Source organism: Trichosurus vulpecula, chromosome 3 (assembly GCF_011100635.1).
Source record: "Trichosurus vulpecula isolate mTriVul1 chromosome 3, mTriVul1.pri, whole genome shotgun sequence".
NCBI lineage: Eukaryota > Metazoa > Chordata > Mammalia > Diprotodontia > Phalangeridae > Trichosurus > Trichosurus vulpecula.
This window is the reverse complement of record NC_050575.1, coordinates 118078700-118099368: the sequence shown is the minus strand read 5'-3', so window position 1 is coordinate 118099368 and position 20669 is coordinate 118078700. Positions and strand designations below refer to the sequence as shown.

The 20669-nt window shown below is 39.1% G+C and overlaps 1 protein-coding gene across 1 annotated transcript in view; it reads left to right on the top strand.

Annotated features, from left to right (window-relative positions):
* ASTN2 (astrotactin 2) overlaps positions 1 to 20669 on the top strand; it is a 1142502-nt gene that overhangs the window by 1036681 nt on the left and 85152 nt on the right. The window contains exon 20 of the mRNA XM_036751653.1: positions 1520 to 1661. Coding sequence (XP_036607548.1) covers positions 1520 to 1661 — 142 coding nt within the window. The remainder of the gene's footprint in view (positions 1 to 1519; positions 1662 to 20669) is intronic.

The following is a 20669-nucleotide window of genomic DNA, read 5'->3' as shown; positions in this document are numbered from 1 at the left end:
ATTTTTTAAATGATAATCTTTTAGAAGTAATACTTGGTAGTAGACACAAGTTCTACTTCAGGTGTTTGTCTGAAGACCTAAGAGGAAAAAAATAATCTACTACACAGAGTCTGCATGCCAATTCAGTGTCTCATTAGAAGGATCACAAAGAATTTGAACTCTTTAGGGAAAGAGATTTATAAACATTCTTGACTATGAACTGCTTGGAAGGTTATTATCGAATAGCAAGCAATGTGATACAAAGTGACTGCTTTTCTCTCTCTTGTAATTATTATTTATTCCATATTTTGTCACATGCTCAGTGATTCTTCATAGTTTCGTTTATAATGATTAATACTTCTGTGCAATTCGGGCAGTCTTTCATCACATTGAATGTTTTGAGATACATTGTCAAAAGTGAAGGAAACAGTGCTTAAGGGAGCAACACTTCTTTAGTATTCATAGAACAGGAAGAGATCTTAGGAAGCATCCAATATAACCTCCTAATTTTAGAGAAAAAAAATGAAGACCCAGAAAAGCGTTTAGAATCCGCCGTTCATCACCCACCTAGTTATATGAATTTCATGGACTCAAAACTAGGAAGGATTTTAGAGACCATTAAAGCCAACTCCCTTCCCCCATTTTATAGAGGAGAAAATGGAAGTCCAGAAAGAGGAAGTGACCTAAACTAGGAGTAAAGCCAGCATTAAAACCAGGTCTCTTGACTCCCAGCTCAGTGTCTTTTCCACTGTGCCATGCAATCTCATATTTTTTTAACCTGGAAAAGGTGAATCTAAAGCTATTTATAATGGGGATGGAGTCTTAAAAATTACCCGAGCTGAAAAGGTAGGTGATCTAGATATCAGTTCTCTTGAAATAAGTTAATTTTTACCTATTATCTCAGATGCACTTATTGGTTATTCTCACTTATTAATATTTAATTATCTCAGTGCTCAAGGTGGGTAGGGAGACAGTCAAAAGATTGGTCTGGTTGATATAAAAGGTTCATATTGGGTGATCAGTGGGTGATTAGTTTAAATAGGCAGAACCAGATTATAGGGCTCTTGAATGTCAGGCTTAGGAGCTTGGATTTTATTCTGTTTTCACTAGGGAGCCTTTAAATGTTCTTGAGTAGAGAAATAGTATGATAAAAAAATGTTTTCATGTTTATCCAAGTGACTTTGCAACATGATACAATGGAAAGGGAGTTAAATATTAGGTCTCAAGTCCTGCCTTCAGATTCGTTATGGCTACATATTTGTACAACCTTGGGCCAGCCACAACCTCTCTGAAGCCTCATTTTCCTCATTAGGAAAAGATAAGGGTTGGATAGTTTGATGTCTCAAATACTTTTGAATTCTAAATCTATGGTCTATTATCCTATGTCTTTGGATACTTTTATATTAAGAAAGAACTACCAAGAATATACGTATGATCTAATTCATTTTGGTAATATGAGAAATGTTTGCATATCTAGGACTGGGTATCGTAATTATTTTATTCTTCTAACCTTTACTCTCAACCTTTTGATTTCCTCCAGGAGAATTCTTAAGTTTTGCTGATGATTTGCTCTCTGGCCTTGGAACATCTTGTGTAGCAGCTGGTAGAAGCCATGGTGAGGTCCCAGAAGTTAGCATCTATTCAGTCATCTTCAAGTGTCTGGAACCTGATGGTCTCTACAAGTAAGATATAATGAAAGCACTGGGGTAACATGGGAAAAGTGGGAGGAAAAGACAGTCTCTTTGGGAAATCCAAGTGAAAGAGAAAAGGCAAGAAAGGCACTGAGGGACTTGAGGTCAGAACCACTGAAATTATTAAATAAAGGTTTCTAGTGAGAGTCTGTTTCTGAAAGGAACACCATGTGTTATTCCATCTTGGTTAGTCTCTGAAGTGTTTTCTACATAGACCTGTGTACCCTGAGAAGTTTCATTTCATGCCTATGATAAATCAAACAGTATTAGGACTGACAGACACTGTAGAGCACAGAATATTTTTGAATGTTAGAACAGAGAAAATACAATGCTAATGTTGGAAAAGACCCTTAAATAGGGAATGTTAGAACTGAAAGAATGTTAGAACATACTGTGCTGTGTTGAAATGGAGATTCTCAAAAGCAGAAATCATTGAATCAAACTACTTGATTTTATAGATCATGAAACTGAGTCTCAGAGAGGAGAATTAGCTTGCTCAAGTTTATACAATTAATTACAGAGATGTGAGTAAAACCTACCTTTCCATTAAACTACACCACTTCTTAGGAAATTAACCTTTTTGCAATATTGTTATTTTTTTCACAGTAGAACCCTGATATCCATTGTATATTTATAGTCATTCCCTCTCTTATTTAATATGTAAGATTCATTTATTTCCTTCTCTTCCTTCCAAAACCTTGAAGATCCAGATGGAACACCATAAGACTTATCTGTCTATTTAAGATGAAAATACATGCCAGTTCTTCTTACAGTTCATTCTCAATGCCTGTTTCCACACCCATAGATAAATACATAGCCCTAGACAATAGTAATGGATATGAACTATGTGGTGTTAAACCAAGGCTTTTTCTTGATATCCCATTTGGCCTGAATGATGTTGTTATCTGGAGGGTAAAATATGGTTCTTATTGAGCATTATATAAGAATTCAGAGGAGGAAGAACTGAATTCAGACATCAGGAGCCAAGAAAGGTCATAGGAGGTGGGATCTGAGCTGATTCTTGAAAGATAGGGAGGCTATGGATAGGCAGAGAAGGGGTATTCTATCAAAGGTACACCATTCCCTACAGAGGTGGAGAAGAGCAAGGCATGTTCCAGGGGTGACAAACAGACTGATTAGGCTGGAGTCAAGTGTTTGGGGGAACACTGAAAGATGAGACCGAACAGGTGGGGTCATGGTCAGCTTACAAAGGACCTTTATTGTCTGATTAAGGAGTTTGGATTTTAACCTTAAAGGTAGTTAGAAGCCAAAGACTTTTTTTTAAAAAATTAAAGCAGGAGAATGACATGGGATAGTGGAAAGGACACTGCCTTTAGAGTCCTAAAACCTGCATTCAAACTCCTTTTCTGCAGTTTTAGTAACTTTGGAATCCTGGGCAAAGTAATTAACCTCCCTGGCCCTCACTTTCTTATCTGAGAGCACTACAGTGGGATAGATATCCTCTGGGGTAGGTTCCAGCTCCAGATCTATGATTTTATGATCAAAATAATATTCTTTTTTTGCAAAAAAATTTCTAATAGTAACCCCCTTAGTCCCACAATCTTCTATGACTTAGTCTGGGGAGGAAAGAGATGATGATGTCTTTCTATTATATATTAGAGCCTGTCCGGCCTGTTTTGTCTCACCTCCTCACACCTCTGATTCCCCAACCACCCCCATCCATTTCTGGCTCTCCTGGGATAGTAGATATCTACTAGAAAAGGGCAGTACCCAGGCAAAGGGTCAGAGGACCAGATGCCCAGTTGAGTGGGAGGAAAAGACAGTCTCTTTGGGAAACTAACATGAAAGAGAAAAGGCAAGAAAGGCACTGAGGGACTTGGTGTCAGCACCACTGAAATAATTAAACCCTGGTTTGTAGTGAGTAATGAAACGTTTTATGGAATCCCAAAAGCAGTTAAAGTTGAGAGCTGGCAAATCGACTGTCAACTTTCAAATATTTTGATTAATACTTTTCCCATTCCGCCTCTGGTCTCCCCCCACTACCCACCCCAGGCTAGTCCCTCTGCAATTCACTGACAGCTTCCAAAAGAGGAAAAGTCCTTTCTTCCCCATCTCTCCTTCTCTGTCTGAAACGTGCTTGAAGCAAGACTTTCTGTTTATAACTTTACATGCTTCCTTTTCTTAATTTATTTTATTAATATCAATGGGAATTGGGCGGCTCTGAAAAGATGCCAGGCTAGTGTCTGGAACAGCTTTGGATCTTTCTAGCTCCTCTCCTCCCATAAAGTTCACGATTATGACTTGCTCTCTACTAGCAATTTGGCTTGGAGCTGCCCATTGCTTTAGGGGAGAGAAGCTTTTCGAAAAGAGTTTATGTTTTAGCTCTTAAGTTTCTCCTCCTTTCTTCATTCCCTCCTAACATCATTTGGTTTTCTTCTCTGCCTCTGTCTTTCTTCCTCTTCCTACCTCTGCCTCATCTATCTTATTGGATTTCTTCTCTCTGTTGCTCTCTCGTGTCTTGCATAGTCCTCTGTCATCCCTCATCTTTCTTTTTTTCTCTTTCTTTTTAAAGAATCAAAACACTCAATTAGAGTTAGGGGCGAACCTTCAATGACTAGCCTAAGTCCTTTATTTTATAGTTGAAGAAACTGAAGCCTAGGTGGTAATGTAATATTTCTGAGGTCACACAGTTTCTTGCACAGGTCTCCTGACCACTGCTTCAAGCTTGCTCTCCATATGAAGACAAATACTAATAATGATTCAAATCTATATGCAGAGCACAAAACTCACAGAGACAGAAACTAGGCCTGTGGTTTCACTGATATGAAGAAATATCAGGTGAGGGAACTCTTTAACAATGCAAGTCAACAGCTTCTCTGTAATTTCTATTCCTAGGAGACTTGCCTGGAATATTGAGAGTTTAAGTGACGGGCCCAGAGTCAAATAGCCAGTGTATGTCAGAGGCACGATTTGAATCCAGGTACACCTGATTTCAAGGCCAGTTTTCTTTCCTCTTTGCTGCATTTCCTCTCTAATGGGTACTAAAACTGAAAATGAATTTAGAAATCTAACTCAGCTTCTCACTTTATAAATGAGAAAAGTAGGGCCCAAAGTGACATACTAAAATTTACGGAGGCATACTGAAAGACCTCACCCCAACCAAAAGTGTCTACCTCGAGACCTGCAATATTTCCCAAAATTCCTATCAGCACTCATTGCTTTGACTTAAGGCACAGAATACCCATTTAAAATTTAAATGTGTATGAGATGCAGGGGAAAGAGTGTAACAGACCCAACAAACCGCTGTTGGCTGACAGTGTACTATATAGTTCTATTAGTACTATATCTCATAGGAGTTTCTCTATTTCCCAACCAAAAAAATGAAAAGTCTTAGCAATAGGACTAGGACATAAACACAGAGACATTTTGAGTCAAAAAGCAGGGTGAAATAAAGCAGAAAGATCTAGGGAATGGATACTTTCTGCTAGGGTAGGCCCAAGGCAGAGCACAAGCAGGGAGTCTAGAACAGCTGAGAAGTCATGTGCAAGGATAGAAAGAATATTGGGTTAAGAGTCAGGAGGTCTCAGTTCTTATCTCAGGGATGATAGTATCTCCTCATTTAACCTTGGACAATTCTACCAATCTGGACCTTAGTTTCTTCATCTTTAAAACAAAAGGGTTGAACTCTATGTTCTCCAAGTTCATATATGATGATTCCATGACTTTCATGACTATATGGGATGAAGGAAAGAAAGGGAAAAAACAGCAAAAAAGTGGGGGAATGAGATGCAGGGTGAGTCAAAGGCAAACAGGCCAGGCCCTAGCCACGTACACAGGCATGTGTGAGTGTACACATGCTCAAACTTACAGGGAGGCATGTTCAAATAGACCATCTAGGAAGACTAATTGCATTTGAAACCCCTCCATCCCTGTAATGTCAAATATTGCCATAGGCTGAGACTTCAGAAAAGTGAAAGTCAAGGCTAATTCTCTGTCCTAAACTCACCCCAGTGTGACAAAGTAAAAACATCAGCTCAGTGTCATTTTTAAATTAAATTTCCTTGTTTGTTTCTCTTGTCTTGTTTCTGAGTAAGAAAGGGAAGATGCAAGCTCCTCTAATGCTTTATTAATGGGAGTAATTCCTAAGCCCTTGGGGAAGTTGGCCACTTGTGGGAGATCCTGGTTTTAGTTTGATTTATCAGGGTGAATCCCTACTTAGTGCAGATGCCCTTGGCTATTTGGCTGACCCTAGACATATCCACCACCAATGCTTTCTCTGCAGCCCTGATTATGGGCCCGAACAACATTCCTGTTCTCATCTTCCTTTGGAATGACCCAAAGCAGTTAGCCAGTACTCAGTGCTTATCCTCACTCCCAAGAAGTTCTCCCAAATCGTGCTGAGGGAATGTGGAAAGAGCACTGGGTCCAGAGTCAAAGACCTGAGTTCAAAGCAACCCTCAGACACTATTTGTTTGACCTTTGGCAAGTTGCTGGTCCTCAGTTTCTCCATTTGTAAAATGAAGGAGTTGGATAAGAATGCCTCTGAGGTCCCTTGCAGCTTTAAATCATATGATCCTTGGGGACTCCCTACTTTACAAGACAACTAGTTCCTATGATCCTAGAGATGATTACCAGATACAGCCAGACAAGTACAAAATAGCATCACTGGCTCTTCACCTTTCAAACTCCAGACAATGTAGGATCATAGGAATAAGAGCTGGATAAAACCTTAAATCTAATCCCCTCATTTTACAGATGAGAAAACTGAGGCCCAAAGAGGGAAGCCTGCTAGGTCCATCATTACAGATCCTACCGAATGCTCACTTCTGATGCTTGTTTGCTTTGTGTAATTGGTTCTCTCAACATATCCTTGTGACAGTTGATGTTTTCCCTCTCTGCTAAGCTATTCCTTGGAGTTGGGGCAGTTGTACAGCTTTTTTTTTTTCTTTTTAATGTCTATGCATTTCCACAACGAAGTCTGATTTCTCTGGCAAGAGGGTTTGCTCAAAAAAAAAAAAACAACCCTGGGGGCAAGACAAAGAGTCTTAGAAAAGCCGGTACTGTTCCCCACACTGTCCTACCCAGAACCGCCCCCCCCCATGAAAGGCCCCTTGGGGGAGCTGCCTGTGTAACCCATTGCCGAGGTTGCCGTCGCCACCGCCATGGATACTATAATTATATATTAGATTAAATCCCAATGTTTCTCTTTATTTACATTCCTAACCTACCCTCTTCATTTCCTCCACTTGTGCCAAGAATCAGCACAAAATTTACTGGAAATAATATGGAAGTCATCAGGAATTCCTCCAGGCCAGCTTTTCAGAGCTCATACTCCCACTGGACAGGTCCTTGGGGTTTCATTCTGTGAGTAGCACCAAGATGAGGCCAGATGCCTGTCCCCCACCCTCCTTCTTGGAGAAGGATCAATCTGCCCCCACATCTGTCAGCTGAATGGCAACTGGGGGCACAACATTTTCTGAGTGGGTGATGGGGTTCTCCCTCCTGAGCCTAACGAGATGGCAGTTTCTGTTGCCAGTGACAGATGAAAGGAGGAAAATAGATTGGTCTTTGCCAAAGAAAGGGCTCCTTCGTCTGAGTGGAGCCCACATTTCCTTTGTCACGGGTCAGTAGTCTTAGGGAGCAGCTGTGTGACCTCAGCATCAAGACTAGTGTAAGTATGAGATCTAATAGGAGACCCTGAAGTATGAGCCTCCATTCTTTGGCCTTCAGCCACCCATTCTGTACCATGAAGATTGCAATCCCTCTTAGACTTAGCTCTCAACATTTATCAATTGTAGTTCATCTAAAAAAGGTACAATATCACCATTAATGTTGTAATGATTATGACTACTGCAGTCTCCAACCAAAAGTGTCTAGAGAGTTGAGCCCAGAGGTTGACTCAGGCCATTCCAGTGAAAGGAGCCAGGTTATTGGAGTACTTTTCAACTCTCTTCTCTTCTCTTCTCTTCTCTTCTCTTCTCTTCTCTTCTCTTCTCTTCTCTTCTCTTCTCTTCTCTTCTCTTCTCTTCTCTTCTCTTCTCTCTCTCTCTCTCTCTCTCTCTCTCTCTCTCTCTCTCTCTCTCTCTCTCTCTTTCTCTCTCTCTCCCCCCCTCTCCCTTTTTCTTCCCCTTGTCTCCTTCTGCCCTCCTTCTCTTCTCTGTCTTGTTCTCTTTCTCTTTCTGATTTTCCTTTCTTCTCTCCTATCTCTCTTCTCCATATTCTCTTCACTCTCCTTCTGCCTTCCCACTTCCTTCTTTTCCCTCTCTGAGGTCATTGCTAAAATGTAACCAGTTAAATCATATGGGTAAAGCATTATATTCGTGTGTTAGAAACCCAAATGGTTCACTTATTTTTACTATAGCTCATAGCTATAGGCTATATCCCTAACCACAAAAGCCAGAGTATTAGATCCTGAAAGGGCTTTCAAGATTATTGAGTTCAACCCTCTCATTGTTACAAATGAGGAAAATTCTAAAGGGAGAAGTTGATTGCCCAAATTCAAAAAGCAAGTAAGTGGCTCTGGCCATGTGAAGGGTTGACCCCAGTAGGGGTTGGGTGACTGTGGATGAATTAGCACATCTCATCTACTTGAAAAACAACTCAAAGAGGATGTTCTATCAATTCTGCATTAGGAGTGTCAGCTTTTTATAGACACAAGCTGGCATTATTCTGTTTGCTGCCCACCAAGGGGCAAGTGCCTGCAAATAAACTCAATAGGCACCTGAATTCCCACCTTGATAGTCTGTTTCTGATACTATTGTCTATTCTCTTGGTTAAGAGCTATTAGCACATCCAAATAATGCAAATGAGATCTAACAAAGTGACAAATCTTACTTGTATCTATTTCCTACTTCCCAAAGCTAAGCGACCTGCTCAATGTGCTATGAAATAATTGCGGGAGAGGGGGAAAAGGTACTTGACTTCAGGAGATCTGGGTTCAAATTTACTAGCTGTGATGCCAGGGATAGATCATTTCACCTTCCCTTGGGTTTTTTCATCAAAAAAAATTCATTTCATGAGTATAGTGCTGGTATCTTACAGCAGGCATACAACTCAGTCCTTTACAGGCTTATCATTTCAAAGATGGCACCATTCTGTCCACTCAGAGAAAAACCTCTATGATCTAATAGTAATGGTAACAACTTATACTTATGTAGCAATTTAAAATTTACAAAGATGTTTACGTACATTAAATTACTTGAACTTGTGACAGTTTGTGAGGAGTATATGATAGGCAGCTAGCTTGGAACACTATATAGAATGCTGAACCTGGAATCAGGAAGACCCGAGATAATATTTGTAAAGTGTTTTGCAACCTTAACATGCTATATAAATGCTAGCTAATATAACAATATGCGTGATGAAACTGGAAATTATGAAATTTACTCATGGTCATATCCCCAATGAGAAAGGAAAGGTCTTCTTGACCCCAGTCTAGCACACTGTACATTAGACCAGACAATGTTCTAGAGTTGTCATGAGCAGCCAGCAAGCCTCCTTATAGGCAAGTAGACTGGTCTGGGGATAATAGATGTAAGGACTAGCATTGGGACTATATCTAGTGCCACTGAATCTTGGTTCATTTACATGAACCAAGGTAGTGGAAGGTAGCAATATATAACGAACATGGATTATTATTATATGCTAACAGACAGAATGGTGTTCGAGTCCAGAGGACCTGGATTCAAATTCTCCTCTTTCATATACCAGATGTGTGAGCACAGGTAAAGTCCCAGGAAACATTAAGATGGTAAGCTAGAGATAAGTTAGAGGTATGCACTGATGTAGAGAGCTTTCCATACTAGGTGAGATCACAGGTCCAGATCCCGCCTCAAAAAAAGCAATTCAGAACAAAATGAACAAAAAAGTCATGGTCTAGTACCAGTTCTAACACCATGACTGTGGGCAAGTCATAAACATGCCAAGGCTCAGTTCTTTTTGTGTCAAATGGTAATAATGGTGATACAACATACCTCATAAGCTTATTTTGAGAGACCTTTGCACATCTTAAAATATAAATGCCAGTTATTATCTGATTATGACAAAATTATTCCCTTTCTCGGGAAGTGGCTTTCCTTATTTAAAAAAAATGAAAGGGTTAAGTTAGATGATGTCCAACATTAATTCTAGCTCCCATTATTTTATGTTCTGAGGTCCCTTCCAATTCTACTGTTCTATTTAATTCAACAAACTTGAAAAAAATACTACATATGAGAAAGGCACTGTGCTAGACATTGGCACGAGGGAAAAAAATCACCCCAACTCCTGTCCTGAAGGAGTTCCAGTTGAGTAGGTGGGTGGAACATACACAGATAGCTGGTATTGATCAAGGGAGTACCTAATCAATCAGATGAATTATCTCATGAGCCTAATTAGATTGTGGATTACAGATCTTTGTTTGGAGGCATCTGAGGGACATCTACCGACTGTGGAATGCTGACATGCTCACTGGAATCTTGCTGAAGAGAAATAGTGAAATCTTGATTGGATCTCATGAGAAAAGATTCTTGTTACAGGAGCTGCCTCTTACCATAGCTGATGAAAGACAGAAGAATCTGTTCTTTACAGTGAACTCTTTCAACTTTTGCCTGGAGCCTTTCTTCCAGAATGCAGCAAAAAGGAAGAGATTTCTTTTCCTTCCCCTTCTCCTTGCTCCCCATCCAGAAATTGATAATGATTGTCTTGGTAAGAGGTGGAGTGGCATGTGCCCATCAATAGCTTCTGAACACAAGTCAGAGACTAGAATTCCCAAGAATGGACTTCCGATTGAGAGGTACTAGCTGCAGTCAGGGTATCAATAGATCTTCTACAGAAGCTCGTAATAGAAGTAGATATTGGTGGACCCACTCAGCCCAAGTTTTCAAGTTCAAGAGTTTCCAAGAGTTCAAGGAATAGAACTTAGCAATGCTTCTTGGAGAAAAAAAATAATTCACCTACATAGCTGGAACAGCATCCTAACTTGGAAAGCAACGCCAGTGAATTACTCAGTACAAAGTTGATGTGAAGATTAAGTTAAATATTTGCAAAGTGATTCACAAACATTAAATGCTATATAAATGCTAGCTATTATTATTAAAGGATATATAAATTCTAGTCACGTTCTTTTTAGCATTATTACAAATTCCTTTCCAGAATGATTCAACTATATCACAGCTCCAATACTGTATTAGTTTACTTATATTTTTGAAACTTTTCCAATATTGACTATTTCCAGCATTCATCATCTTTTCCAATTTTCTGTATGTGAGATGAAACTTAAGAATTGCTTTGATTTTTATTTCTCTTATTTGTGACTTTGAACAGCCTTTTTTATGGTTATTAGTAATTTGAAACTCTTGAGGTGTTTTTCATCCTGCCATCACTTATCCATTGGGCAATGGCTCTTGTTCTTATATATTTGTGTTAGTTTCCTATATATCTTGGATCTATAACCTTTTTCAGAGTTACTTGAAGAAAGACTGTTTTTCCCCAATCCACAGCTTTTCTTCTTATAATTGTCCTAATTTTGAATGTGCAAAATCATTCTCAATTTCATGTAACCAACATTATCTTTTGTGACCATTTCTCCATTGTTTAGTTAAGATTTTGAGCTATAGCTATGAAAGATACGTGATTTCTGGTTCTCTTCTATTTTTTAAAATGATTTTAACTTTAATATCCTGGTCCTATAGCTATATTGAGTTTATTTTGTATGTGGCATGAGCTGTTGTGCTAAACATAAATTCTGCCAAATTGCTTTCTGGTTTTCTCATTAGTTCTTGTCAAGTAGGGATTCATTTCTGAAGTAATACAGGGTTTTTAAAATGCTGTTGCTTCTTGCTGATCTTGTCTGTTCCACTGACCTACTTTTAAAAAAGTGTTAAATAGTTAAATAGATGACTATTGTTTTGTAGCATGTGAGGTCCAGAAGTGCTATTTCTTATTCAGTCCTTTCTCTCCCCGCTCCCAATTCCTTTTTTTACCTTTGATTTTCTAAATCTTTTGTTCCTCCAAATGAATTTTATTGTTTAAACTAGCTCTATAAAGCCTCTTCTTGGTAATTTAGTTACTACAATCCTGTACCAAATCTGTAATTTAGGTAATATTGTTGTTTCTATTATATTAGTCAAATCCACTCATAAACAGCTAATATCCATCTACTGTAATCATTTGAGTTCTCCATCTCTTAAAAAGACTTTTTTTTCAACTGTATTCATATGTCTTGAATATCCCTTAGTAGATTGACTGCTAGATATTTGATGTATTTTGTAATTTTGATGAGATTTCTTTCTATTATTTTCTCATATTTTATCATTGCTCTATAGAATTCTATTGATTTTTGTAACTTTATTTTGAATCCTGCTTCTTTACTATATCCAATAATTATCTCAGTTTCTTTGCTGATTCTCCGAAGTTTCTAAGTTAACCATCATGGCAACAGCAAATGGGAATAATTTAATTTCCTCTTTGCTGATATTTATGTCTTTATTTCTTTTTTTTCTTATGTTTGAAAGGGAGCATCTTTGCTTTATTCTTGTATTTATTGGGACAGCTTCCCCTCTTTACCAGTTGCAAATAATGCTGACTTTTCATTTTTCACATTAGGGAATAAAGATGTCTTTCTGTATAAACTGCAGGATTTTTAGCATAAATGACTACCATACTTTGTCAAAGGCTTCTTATAGATTTCTTGATATAATCATGTGGTTGTGCTAATTTTTTTCCTTAACAGTAAGCCATCTATGCCTGCAAGATGTAAATCCAACTTTGTAGTAATGAATAATTTTTTAGATATATTACAATAGTCTTTTTTTTGCTAGAATTTTATTTAAAATTGTTTTATCACTATTTATAATTGGTTGTTCTGAAAGCAGTTCATTAAACCACAGAGCCAGAAGGAGGCTCCCACATAATCAGAATATAGGAACTATATACTAAGGTTCTAAGGAAACAAATACAAGCAAGCAAGCCAGTCTCTGCATTGGAGGAATTTACATTTTAATGGGAGATGATCACACATAAAGGGGGTGGGATGGGTTCCAAGTGGAAAAGAATAGAAAACAATATGGAAGTCTGCAGAATAAGCTCATTATTGTCAGGGTCCAGGGAGTTCTGGTGGGAGAGAGTTGAGGAAGATGGCCAGAGTGGAGTGGAAAAGGCTTGAAATCTCAGGCCTGGTATCTCATTTTTTCATATGGAGAAAATCAGGCCAAGAGAGCAAAATGATTTGACTGTGATGACCTGGCAAGTTAGCAGCAAATCTGGTTCTAGACTTAAGCTCCTAGGCTTATGTTCTTCCCACTGTCACTCTGACTGCCATGGTGCCTTCAGGTCTATTATTAGACATTCATCCCTTCAGGTTATGCCATTATGTTTCGAAGAATCTTTATCCAAATGAAAATACCCCTGGGAACGGTAGCACATTGAGTCACTATTATGTGAAAGCTTTTTGATATGACTTAGAATATCCTACTATTCCCTACCATGTCATCGAGCTGGGAACAGGTTAGGGTTGAGAAACAGATATATTCTTATGGGGCTAAGAGTGAAGCATAAGGCCTACATGTGGAGGTTCAGATTTGAGAGAACCACTTAAAAAGAACATCAATTAAACGATCCTGTGAAATTAAGGGCATACTATCCAGGTGCTTGAGGAAAACATAGAGCCCAATAAGGTATAAGAAGGACATTGAAGAGATGGTGGGAAAATACTTGGCCTCCTTTATAATCCCACATTGGTAGAACTTTTAGCTAAAGAAAAAGGGGAAGAAATACTTGTTTTACTTGATTCAGAGGTCAGAATGTATGAAGCAGCCATGAAATGAGTGAAAATTGTAAGAAAAATTTCTGCTTTATATGTTATAAAGACATTCCACTACATTAGAAGAACAAAACCTTCCTTCTAGTGAATTTTATCTGACAGAGGAATGGACTACCTCAAGAGTTATGAGTTTCTTACCATAGGAAGTATTTCAAGTGCAGGGTGAATGATTGGAGATAACACAGTGCTGAACTCTCAGGCATAGGATGTGAGTTAGAATCCTGGCTCTATTGCCTACTTGGAAATCTAAGGAGTGCAATGGGTCAAATACTATACCTAGAGCAAGGGAGACTTGGGTTCAAAACCTGCCTCCTAGACTCACTAGCTATGTGACCCTGGAGAAAATAAAAGGTCACTTGCCCTTTGCCTTCCTCAGTTTCCTCATCTGTAAAATGGGGATAAAAATAGCACCTACCTCCCAAGGTTATTGTGAGGACCAAATGAGGTAATATTCATAAAATGCTTTGTAAACCTTAAAGCAGTATGTAAATGTGAGCTACTCTTATCTTCCCTATGGATCCTTGGGAAAGTTACAACCTCTTTGGGCCTTAGCTCCTTATACATAAGATTAGGCTAAGTGTGCTAAATGTCCTCTAAGGTATCTTCCATTTCTAGATCTATAATCTCATGGACACTTGAGCTGTGTTTAAGGCACAAGGTCAATTAAATACCCTCTGAGGTCCCTTTCCCATTCTGAGATTCCCTGAGTTTCTTCCTTGACTAATGATCTAAGAAAGGATTAAATTAGGCCCAAGCTTGGTTATGGGTTTAGGAGTTGTTGTTTTTTGGATTTTTTTTCTTCCTGCTTTTGCCACCACTGATCCTGGGTGGCCGCCTCACTCACCCTCCCAGGACCTTCTCCCTTCCCCCACTCCACACCTCCATCTGCAGAACAGAATAATGCTATTAGCTATTTTGAGGTCATCATTGGAAAGGTGTTAGAGGCATGCACGTGATTGTCATTAATGATGTGTAGAAAGTCCAAGGTTAGACAAAACCCAGACCTATTCCATTTCTCTTTCTACTTCATTCCTCCACTTCCCATGGGGGTTTAAAAGAAAAAAAAACTGCCCCATACACCAAAAATGTATCCATGAGCACACTTTAGAATCAGATGTTAGCACTGGAAGAGACTTTTCAGGCTATCTCATAGGATGCTGAGCTGGAAGGACTTTTTAGAGATCATCCTGTAAGTGAGGAAACTGAAGCCTAGAATGTAGAATTACAGAACTGGAGCTTTATTCCCATGCAATGTATTTTGTCATTATGCCAAACTGTGGTTCTTTTGTTCTGCATTCTAGAGTGCATATTAGTGAACCCTTTCAACAGCCAAGGGGTATAGCCTTTGTCTGAACCTAAGGATCATAGAATATAAAGTTGGAAAGGACCTTAGAAATAGTATAACCCTACCCCATCAAATTTACAGATGAGTAAACTGAGACCCAGAGAGGGAAAGTAATTTATTCAAGGGAACATGTGTAGTAAATAAATAGCACGGTCAGAATTCAAACCCCCATCTTCTGATTCCCAAACCAGAAGCCTTCCTATTATACCCTTTTGCATCCTATTACATATTGGCAAATGGTGATGATGGTGATGATGACGACAATGGCAATGATGGCTATGACTGAGGACTAGCATGTTGTCTTTCCCACTCCGTGGCCCTTTGCCCTCCTTTCATCTGCCATGTCCTTTGGATGTTTACTGTAGGCAGAGTGAGGCTTTACTAAACATCCAGCGTTGTCATTGTTACCTTCACTAATAGTACCCTTCCAAAAAGCGATTGCCTTCAAGTCTGCCTCTCAGCATTTAAGGCAGACTGAGAAACAAACCAGTTTGTAAACCTTCTCAGCTTATGGCTGTCACCAACTCCACCCCCCCACCCCCTGCCCCCCACACACACACTCCCTGATTTCCCTTTCCCAGTTCCCCAGGATGCCAGGAATGAAATAACATTCTTTGCGTATTTGTTGTAAAGCTCCTGGCCGCCATTCCCCAGACCCCTTGCAGGGTCAAGACTTATTTGCATCAGCCTGTTTGGAGGCCAGTGTGAAGGGGAGGGAGAGGCCATGTTTTCAGGGAATTTCATCAGGCACTACTGCCAGCAATAGAAGAAGTTACTATTTCTTTCTGGGAAATGTTCACAGATTTAAGAAAGAAAATAAGAAAGAAAGAAAAAAAAAACTCTTCTACTCTCAGGGCTGTCAAGCTTGTTGATAGGTTGATGGGTGACCCACCCACAGGACTCCCACCAGTCTTCTTCTCTTAGCTCCTCTCAACCTTATCACTTGTTTGCCTGTGATTACCTTCACTCAAAAGTGAGTAGTTTAACTTAATACTACTAAATAGATCTTTTTCAATCTTATCTGTGGACTGTAACTGGGACTGAAAGGGAAAGAGAGAAAGACACCCAGAAGCTACAGGATAAACAAACAGAAAGATGTTGTTGGCTTCTAAGTTGATAACAAAGTAAACAAAACTATCTTTTTATCCTAAAAAAAAGAAAGAAAAGAAAAAAAGGCATTAGAAAATTGTGGAGAGTTCCCTCCCCACTCATATTGTGAATAATATATTGTATTTGGACATTATCGTCCTTCCAGGCATGTCAGCACTTGTTATAAACATATATCAATGGCATCATTCTGGGTGAAGATTTTTGGGGTGCCAGCTCAGTACTAAGAACAACACAATACTTAGCTCCAGGAAATACTCCCATCAAGGCAGTGAGTCTTACACCTTCTTCACAAATTGGTAACTGAGGCCCAGTGTCACGAAATGAGTTGTCCAGTGGAGTAGAGAACCTGGAATAAGCATTGGGGCTGAACCTGCAATTCCACTGATATAAATGAGGAAACTCACTCTACCAATGGAGGTTGGAACCTTCCCTTTAGTCTTAGAGAGTTTCTGATAACATTGAACTCTTGTGATTTGCTTAGGGTCCCACTAACAGTTGTTGTCAGAAGCAGTACTTGAACTCAGGTCTTCTGGCCTTTGACTCCAGCAACTCTCTCTAGCTAGGCCATATGATTACAGCACCATTCTGTTTTTAGCTATAACAGAGCTCTTTAAACCAAGACTTTTTGCCCTTTCTGACAATATCTTTGACTGAATCTGAATAAGGGTAGTTTCCTACATTGATTGCCTTAATAAAGCTCCCAGCCAAATGTGCTTCTTTTAGGATATTGGGCTCCCCTGGGGATTTTTGTCTGGGTAGCTGGCTTCCCCTCTGGTGCCTAAGCCAGCTTATCTCCCAGGCCTTTTGCTGCTTTCTCTTCTCTTTAACAGGGTCAATGGCAAGTCATGGGTTGGCTTGAGTTATTGAGAAGAGGCAGAGAGAGGCAGAGACACACATAGATAGGTGGAGCCAGGGCCAGACAGACATGGGGGAGGGGAGAGAAAGACTGGCAGCAATGTTCCCCATTTTCTCCTTCTATGTCTTTGTTTCTCTAATTCCATTCACCTAGAATTCCTCTCTCCTCATTTCTGCCCTTCAAGATACATCCATGACACCTCTTCTTGATCACCTCTAATTCACATGAGCCAGAATAATTTTTCTTCCCGAGTTCCCATGTCACATTATTCATGTATTTCTAATACATGTATCATCATCTGCTTTGTATTTTAGTTTTTGTTTTTCTGTCTTAACCCCACTATCCCTCAATTAAGTTGTAAAGTTTATGAGGGCAGGGACATCATCTTATTCATCGTTGTATCCTCATGGGGAGTACATCAAAGTATTCATAGGATAAGATTTAGAACCAAAAGTATCCTTTGTGAGCTTCTAGTCCCAGAGTCATAATTAAGAATTTCTACACCCAGGGCAAGCACTACAAACAGGGCTCAGGGCAATGGAAACTCCCATGGAGGGTGAGGGTAGGGGAAGGAGACATTATCTTAAGCAGAGAAACCTCAGTACACCATGACATTACTGTTGGATTCAGTTTCTCCTTTGATACTTACTACCTATGTGACCTTAAACAATTGTCTAATTAATCTCACTTAATCACACATTCCTCTTTTTTGACTAGAAGATCTATGAGGTTTCTACTCATTCTAAAATCGTAGCTAAATTAAAGATATAATTTTAATGTTGCTTGTATAGCAAAATAAGGGATTTCACTGCTGTTGGCTCTATTTCTTTTCAAGTCTCTTTCCAGGTTTACAGACAGACTAGGATATGGATATCTCAGAAATTACTAATACTGCAGAAATTCTCTCTCTACCCACCCACACACACATCACAGCCTGCACCAAGGAAAATCTCTTTTCTTCCTTTGAATGAACTTCCTCTCTCTGTTTTAAATTATACACTCTTGAGCTGGGCACAAACCATTGTAAATGACTATACACTAAAATAGAAAGTTTACATATACAACTGAATAGTTAAAGGAATAAACTTCTACTTGTAGGCCATTGTGGCTGTAGCTTGGGATGCATGTGAATCTCAGTCCTTTTCCCCACCCCCAATTTTTCTTCTTACCAATCAGTGGTGAAAAAGAAACTGAAATGGTCAGACAAGTGAAACAGTCCTGGGGTTTTCTCCGGGTAATGGTTTAGAGAAGAGGACATGGAAAACAGGGCTAGGGACTAGATTCTAATAGAATGTAGTAGTAATTTCTAATAATAGTAGTTTCACCTAATCTATCCTTCTGGCCTATCTAATCACATTTCTCCCTCACCTTCTTGTACTCTCCGTTGTCCCACAAATCTCACCTCTGCTTATTTTTGCTGCTTTCTGTCACAAAAGTAGCACCCAATTGCTCCCTGCCTCACAGCTATCATGTTCCCTATTAACCTAGGAGAAGTACAGGAGGACCAGCACAGCTCCCTGTCTTATTTCTGGATCTTGGTCATGTGGCTTCTCTCTCCTGGAGGAAATTCCTTTCGAGGTCAAAAACTCCTGGAAATTTGAGGAACTCTAGGAAAATGGGTATATGCACACATCTCCCCCAACATCACCAAATCTCCATAGCATCATTGGGATGGGATGCTATTTTTTGCAATGAGAATTCTGTTAGAAGTGGAACACTAAGGAAAAAATTGTTGCCTGGTAGAATATTGGCAAAAGTTGTTACCTGATGGTGATAAATCAAGGCTTAGATGGAATTAGTACTGACTTCTAAGCTAGAATGCCTGTGTTCATAAACTAGTACTATTTTTTACCACTTGTGTGTCTTCGTACAAGTCATTAAACATCTGTGGGCCTCAGTTTCCATAACTGTAAAATGAAAAATAGATTATCTTTATTGTCTCTTTCAGCTTTGACCTTCTTTGTTTTATGATCATACATTTATAACCTATGGCCTCTAGTCTCAAACAGTTCAAGTTTAATTTTTGAGACTTCTCATTAAGACTTGTGCTTCACACCCCCCAACCTAGAGTTTTTTTGTGTGAACATCAAAATTTATTAAATATTTTCAACCCCATCAACTGGTTGTTTCCCCAGGAATATCAGAATTTGTTTTGTCTGCATCAACTCAACAAAAGATAAAAAGGTCTTTAGCTCCTTTATAAGAACTAAAGTTAAAAAAAAACAAACAGCAAATATAGGGCAAGTTTTTATTTTCACTGGAAAAAAATATAAAGGACTAGTATACAAAAGCCCATAATCAGTCAAGCAAAATTCTTTTTGGAGAGAGAGGGCAGTTTATCTCTTTGTAATCATCTAGACTTTTAGTACTACTCAGGATATCCTTCAGCAAATCGTTTTTCCTTCCCTCTATGGGCCGGAATTTTACTTTTCTTGGATGGGTGGCCATAAAATGTGCCATTGGTAAATAGGGTCTGTATTGAGTTACAACATTTAAAAAAAAAGTCACTAAGTGTGAATGTAACCCTTTTTTTCCTCCACAATTCCCAGGAACAAAATAAGTGTTTGTGAATAAGCATCACCTCTCCCCTGACCCAACTCAATTAATATAAACATTACAATTACAACAATTTCAAAATAATGTCCATTGGTTAATAGCTGTAGTTGAGCTATTCTACAAAAGGATCAAAAACATTAATGGTCCTCAGTGTTACTGAGCTTCTGTGGGGCCTGTCTAGAAACTCAATGGTCAGTTGAAGGCCAGGACATGGAAAGACAGCTGTCTATATATAGGAGGGACTTCAGACAAATGGGATGTTAGACCAGACTTTTAGAGCTAGAATAGACCATTCTTATAGGGGAGGAAAGTAAAGTTCAGAGAAGTTATTTGTCTATCATTGCATTACCTTTCCAGTTAGTAATAGGGTGATGGCCAGAGGTTCTTTGACTCAAGATCTTGAATACTACAATGCAACCATAATGTAGTGGAAAAATTGCTAGACTTAGTCTCAGAAGTGACCTAGGTTTGAAATCTACTTCTCCTACTTGTGTGATCATGGGCAAAGCACATAACTTTTCTGAGCTTCAGTTCCCCATCTACAAAATGGGGATAAGAATTACCCATAGTACTTACTTGTTGTGAAGATCAAACTAAATAATGTATGTAAAGTGATTTGCACATCTTAAAGTATTACATAAGTGAAGATAGACTTTATTATGGACATACTGTCAGTTACACTGATCTCAAACATTTTCCAAACTCTGAATCTGCTCATTGCCATACCCCCTTCCACCCCAGGCACTTCTTTTTCAGTATAGAAATTCCTGGTGGTTCAGCAATAAATCCATTCAGATTTTGTTCCTGTTAGGACTTATCATGGTCCTCAAACATCTCTCCATATGGAAGACATACCAGGACCAGTACATGTTTGATTTCACCGTCTAGGTAGAGAGGCACTTTTTCCATGCTCCCTAAGGAATCAATGTTTTCCTTAAGGGGATCTATACCTAGAGCTATCTACAAAACTTTGGAGGACTGGTATCCAACCCATCCTCCAACTGTTCATGGATTCATACAGAAATGTATTACATCCTCCCTCAGCTTCTGACAGCACCATTCTCAGCATCAACTCAGACCTTTAAATAACAAAATTAGTTTTATTTATATTTCTTCTTTGGATAGTCCAAACTCCAGACCTTCAGAGGCTGTTTTCCTAGACATGCCTATTCCACAGATTACCAGCACCAGGCACTATTCTGATAACTGCTTTATAGTTTGGGTTGTATATGGATGTGAGGGGTTGAGGGGAATGGGTGACTAATAACTCTTAGAATCTATGGGCCCTCTTCACCTTTGATACAAAGCTTCTCTATACTTGGAGCCTTTCATTAGAGCTGCTTCAAGAGCTAACCCAAGCCCTATGCACCC